The 6512-nt window shown below is 39.3% G+C and overlaps 1 protein-coding gene across 1 annotated transcript; it reads left to right on the forward strand.

Annotated features, from left to right (window-relative positions):
* Positions 1 to 271: 271 nt before the first annotated feature.
* LOC119908267 lies at positions 272 to 6505 on the forward strand (the record flags this gene model as incomplete). The annotated part of the gene is made up of 8 exons (XM_038725982.1): positions 272 to 509; positions 2857 to 2995; positions 3084 to 4110; positions 4670 to 4811; positions 4927 to 5070; positions 5303 to 5361; positions 5882 to 6072; positions 6187 to 6505. Coding segments are annotated over exons 1-8 (2104 nt in total), but the record flags the coding sequence as incomplete, so codon positions are not given.
* Positions 6506 to 6512: the final 7 nt, after the last annotated feature.

A 6512-nucleotide genomic window follows, 5' to 3' on the forward strand; every position in this document is an offset into this window, starting at 1 on the left:
TCTTAGCAATGTGCTGGAATATGGAATTGTGCGATTTGTAAATCAGGGCATATTTAATGAGTACCTCATTTGAAGTATTTACATTTGCATATATAAATATTTAATGTGCATATATAACAATTGAATACATTAAAAATTGTAATTAAAAAAATCTTTAATTTATGTTTACTGTCAGCTTGTAAAGTATTATTGTGATATTACAAATTTTTTTTTTGGGGGGGGGGACTTGACTGATGTGAATATTTTTGCTATATTGCTGTAATATTTATATAATATTTATCCTGCTAAAACTTCAGTTGCACACAGTTGTATTTGCTGTGGTTCTGCTTATTAGATATTGTATTTCAAGAGTGTTGTTTCCATCACACCAGCGCTGCAAGCTGTTGTTGGATCCCAACGCAAAACTGGGTTCGTAATTTGAGACTTATGACTTATGTGGATTTGGGAACAAGATCTGACACTGGAAAACCAAACCAATCACCAGAAGTTGCCATTCTCCCTTTTCTACGGTGAGTCCCCTGCTATTATCATTAAACAAGATAACTTCTAATCACTTTGTTAAAGAACCTGTGGGAAATGTCCTACTTTGCCCATCAGCAGTAGAGAAATACCTCCACAGTGGCAGCCAGATAGCTGTGCCTGTCCAAAAATACTGGAATTAGGCTGAAAGCAACATTTTTAAAAAGATTCTTTTTTATCAACACAATAAATCATTTTACTATAAATAAGACAGTGCTCTATTTTCATTTTACAATAAGAAAATACACATTTTTACTTGGATTGTATTCCACGCTATGTTTACAAACAAAAACATGCCGTCATCCATACCAAGCCATAATTTGGAAAATGCTATAATCATGTAAAAATTAGTGGATTTATACTCATTATTTTCATTGAAAATTAAGGCTGTTAAATTTATTTGACTACCTGCCTAGTTTGGGGGAAAACATGACAATCTAAAAAAGCCGAAAAGTAAATTCATTTGCACAATTTTTCTGTTGGGTAGAAATGAGGATATATATAAGACAAAAGAACAACGATTATATGGCTACAACAAAATGCAACAAACCGACATTTGAACAGGATTAAAACGGGTTCAATTAAAAATCACGTTTCGATATTGTGAAAAGAATTTGGTTCTCAAATGATAAGGGAATGAATGGACGCAGGTTGTAGATCCTTGTTGTAATAAATTGTAATTAGGCAAAAATATAATAATCAGATAGTTTATTTTTTAAGCAGACAGAGTTTTTTTCGCCACGGCGCATGCTCCGTATTTCCCCAGAAGAATGCAGGTTGATTGTGCCAGGATTTGAGGAGTTTAAAGACACGTTAACGGCTAAATCTAACATTGTGGTGGCCGACAAAGCCAAGAAGGCTTGTTGGCATCACATGGAGTAAATTTTATCTTCACAGTGTTCTTATTGTAGGCTAATTCTCTAATAGGCCCATGTATTTTATGGACTCTTCTTTTATATCATTATATCGTAATATCATGAAGATGTAAACGTACAACTGCACATTATGCTCATTGTAATAAAAGAATTGGAGCCAGGGGAGAGGGATTAAAGATTTAAGTGGTAGATTTATAAGAAACTAAATCACAAATCAAAGTTAAAAACTTGAATATTTCCTGAAATTTATTCTTACTTCTATGAGAGAAACTCTCTGAAAATGATGGGGTTTTTTTTTTACACTTTGCAAGGCTGCAACATCACACACACATCTGCCGTGTATTATGCATGCAGTGGAAAGTTATTTTAGACTTCACAATCAGATTTAGCAGCGAGGAAATACTCATGAGTTCAACACTGTTCCTATTATCATGCCGTGATAGCCAGATATTATTGCTGGCGGGCAGTTTTGGCGAGGATACATTATCCCAAATTCATCATATATAACCTAATCACCTATTTTTTAAATATAATTTCTACATCTACCTAAAGAAACCTCATTCTTGACTGGCCACTCTCTGCTGTTTCAGAGAGACACCTTTTGTGCTGTTACAGCCACCGTAGCTGTCCTAAGAGAGCGTTGCATGGATTAAATTTGTGCTAAGACAAGAAAACAAGAATGAGTCCAAACCAGTAATAACTGAATTAAGCTGATCATGTAAATAAACAAGGCTGAATAAAGGAGACATAGAACAAAACCCTTGAAAAAAGAAATCAGGTCATCAACAGCCAGCAGTAAAAAAAAAAAAGAAGAGATAAAACGTGACACAAGATGAGAAGTTGGGAACAATTCCTAATTAAACTTTAACAATTAAAATTGTTGTTCTCAAACATACTTTCTACTGATAAACCAGATAATATGAAGGCTAACAGAAAACAGGACAATCACAAATTACTGAGTGACTGTGGTATATCTAGACAATTATGGTATTACTTAACTAGAATGTTTTGACTACTCACAATTGCAATTACAAATAACTTGTACTCATTTTAAAACTCAAAGAGGGAACAACTACTTCAAAGGATTAACTGAACAAGTTAAGCAAATAATTTAAAGATGTAACTAACTACTTTTCTATCAGTTAATGCTGTAGAGGTCACACTTTTTTGTCATGAATAGGGCACTGTGACTCCATGAAGACAATTTGAGACTGAACCCACTATTTTTTTTTTTACACATTTCAATAAATAGTTATTCACATATCTGAAATTTGGATTAAAAGTAACAGTATATTCTGTACACAATTATTTAAACAGTTTTCACATTTGCAGGTTGGTTACACTGGATTTTTAAAACTGTGGAAGGGAAGAACCGAGGCTGGTTCATATGTGTGATTGTTTCACAACAGCACTCAGGACTGCTGTAGACTCTTACTAACTTGTGTTAATGTGTCTGTTCAAGAGTTCCTCAGAACTGCCCACGGACATACAAGCTGATGTCCTTTGATCCTGATGGTGACAAAGTTCGATGCAGATATGGAAATATCATAGGTACTGAGTGCAGCTCGTGCAACCAACCTTCAGGCTTCGACTTGGATCAGGTTTGTTGAAAAATCAATTTCCCAATACATTGTACAACACTGGATTGATGCTTTGCCTCCCTTAACTACTAAATGTTCACATTGTCAGGGCTCTTGCACATTACACTACCGATACTCTTATGCCGACGCCAGAGCGTATGGATTTGAGTTGGTGGTGGAGGACTTCCCACAAGGGCGCATCTCTCTGGCCTACACTGATGGATCCAGATCCTCCAGGGATCCACTGAGAAAGAGACAAGCTACAACCGCAGCACCAACCACAATCCCTACAACAGCAGAACTGACCTATGACCCATGGTGGTGGTTTTTTTCCACAACAACCCCAACCACAACCACTGAAGTAACCACAGGACAAATTACAACAACAGAACCGACCTATGACCCATGGTGGTGGTTTTTTTCCACAACAACCCCAACCACAACCACTGAAGCAACCACAGGACAAATTACAACAACAGAACCGACCTATGACCCATGGTGGTGGTTTTTTTCCACAACAACCCCAACCCCAACCACTGAAGCAACCACAGGACAAATTACAACAACAGAACCGACCTATGACCCATGGTGGTGGTTTTTTTCCACAACAACCCCAACCCCAACCACTGAAGTAACCACAGGACAAATTACAACAGCAGAACCGACCGATTACCCATGGTGGTGGTTTTTTCCCACAACAACCCCAACCCCAACCACTGAAGTAACCACAGGACAAATTACAACAGCAGAACCGACCGATTACCCATGGTGGTGGTTTTTTCCCACAACAACCCCAACCCCAACCACTGAAGTAACCACAGGACAAATTACAACAGCAGAACCGACCGATTACCCATGGTGGTGGTTTTTTCCCACAACAACCCCAGTAACAACTACAATCGCAGAACCGACATATGACCCATGGTGGTGGTTTGGTTCAACAACAACCCCAACCACTGCAACCACAGGACAAATTACAACAGCAGAACCGACATATGACCCATGGGAGTGGTTTTTTTCCACAACAACCCCAACCACTGAAGCAACTACCACTCTGCGATACACTAGCAGCAGGACACACCTGCACTCCACCACTCCTCCTCTCAGTAAACTACCATTGCAATTCTCTGTACTTGGTAAGTTGGGTTTTTCTATACATTTTAGTGAGCCTCAATCACATTGAGCAAGAACGTGCAGCTTCACAGTCCTCACTGGGTTGAAACCTTCATGCAGGACCTCTAGCCACACCTTCATTTGTGACATTACACATGGATTGAAATACAGGCATCCAGGCACCCCCAAAAAGTTTGACCAGAAACCCACCATGAAGATCTGTCCTGTGAAAATGTGAAAATGAAAGTTTTTCCAAAAAATCAGCTCTTCATGAATGAATAAAAACTGTCCTGTTTTTTCCCACATTTGATCCAATGGGGTTTCAAAAGCTTTATTTAGCCTGTAAACAATTCATCAACTTCTGACAATGTTTTGATCATTACATGTGGTTTCCTTCTATTTCACCACACACTGCCACAAATAAACTGAGGTTAGGAATGAACATACTTGTTTAGTGGCGTCAGTTTAGTCAACACTTGGTGTGACATCTCTGGATGCATAGGTGTGGCCAGAGTGCAAAAGGTTAAAAGTTCTGATCCAGTGGCAGGTATTGATAGTTTATTTATCTTTTTTATACTCCAGTGGACCCACCTGCTCCTTCATGTCAGGAGGGACTCTTCTTGCCAAAGTTTGTGAACCCAACACCTGAAAATGGAGCACACATCCAAGCAGAGGTCAACAAAGAGGTGGAGATCAGAGTCAAAGCACAAGCTGCATATGCAACGTAAGTGAGAACCAGCGTGATCAGTGTGGCAGGATAACATTCTCATGATTTCAACAAGGTAGATAAACCCAGCAGTAACGAGGAAATCTCTGGTTTCTGTTTTGTTTTCATACAGAATACGTGATATCATCATCAGTGGGCCACTGAATATCCAAAAGCACAGGACCACACATGATGAGTTTGTCATTAGGTGGACGCCAACTCCAGATGACCTGGGAGCTCATTACCCCATCTGCTTTGCTGTTGAGTCAGTGACAGGGTGAGCCTTGGGTTCATTTCCTTTATGACAGAATTAGTATGTGTGTGGATACCTTAATTTATCTTTCTACACACTTTTCAGTCTTTTTTTCGAGACTGCTGGGAGGGCTAGGAAAATAGACTTCGTTTTTGACTGTAATTTGGATTCAAAACAATTTTGATTTTCACAATGACATATCAGCTTAATTGAATGAGTTAAAAGTGTTAAGTCCGTGTTCACTGATGCCTTTCAGGGCTGACATCTATCAGTCTGAGATGAGGTGTGTTCTGGTGGACATTGTGGCGACGCAAGGTGAGTCTGAAGCTGATGATACATGGGGAAACTTTTTGTAGCGCAGAATGTGATGGTGTGTGTTTTCACCAAATATAATGTAAGCTAGTGCATTTCATTCCTCATAAAACATTTGCAAAGCCCATTTTTAAAGTATTTAAAATCTTTTTTTACATCCATATTTACTAGCTAGCAATCTTTTTTCTGTCTTTGTCGGCGCATTGCTGCATGTTTGGTCCATTACTGCCGCTTGTAGATCAGTGCAATAGTGTAACAGCATTATGACAGTATCACCACACCCGTGTGAATGCATGTGTACAGTGCAAGTCATCTCGTCCCAGAAAGAACTCTATAGCGCTACTAGAGGTTTTACAGGGAACCTTTAAAGCTGCATTTAGCAATTTTTGACCAGTAGAGGGCAGAAATACTTAAAAACACAATGCTGATATTAATGCAGGTTTTATCACAATAGTTTTTATAAGAAATACACAGTTTTGAGCAAAGTATTTAGTAAATCATTTAAATATATGTTTTGCTCTAGTTGTAGCCAATGTGATCTGCAGTCAGTCCACAATGACAGTAGAGGTTGAGAAATCTTCATTCTCTGGACTCAATGAGGATCATTTGCGGCTCAGTGACCCCACCAACACCGTCTGCAGCCTCCGCACACACTCCAACAGCACTCACATCATCGCTGTCATCCCCCTCAATGCTTGCGGCACTCAGATCGAGGTGAGGCAGGGTGATTAGTTTTATTGCCCACTGTGCTCTTCTCTCAGTTACTGGTGTAGATTTTCCTTTTCATTAGCAGTGTGAGGACTGAATCCATAACCTTTTCCTCCACAGGAAGATGATGACAACCTCATTTTTAAGAATGAAATCACCGCGGTCGACAACACAGAAGACCTGATCACCAGGAAACACCTGCTGGAAGTTCAGTTCTACTGCCAGTACCCCAAACGGGGGAACGTGACACTTGGCTACACAGCACACAGGAAAAGTATCACAGTGTGGGAGAAAGGCTTTGGTACTTTCACTTACCAGTTTGAGTTCTTTCCTGATAACCAATTCCAAACCATGATTGATCCAAATTCATACCCTCTGGAGTACGACGTAGGGAGCAGGATCTACATGCAGATAGATGCCACTTCAGCCAACAACACGAGCTGTTT

The sequence above is a fragment of the Micropterus salmoides genome, unplaced genomic scaffold, assembly GCF_014851395.1.
Source record: "Micropterus salmoides isolate LMB-PRFRI ecotype aquatic unplaced genomic scaffold, ASM1485139v1 Ms_hic_scaffold_1722, whole genome shotgun sequence".
In the NCBI taxonomy this organism is placed as follows: Eukaryota; Metazoa; Chordata; class Actinopteri; order Centrarchiformes; family Centrarchidae; genus Micropterus; species Micropterus salmoides.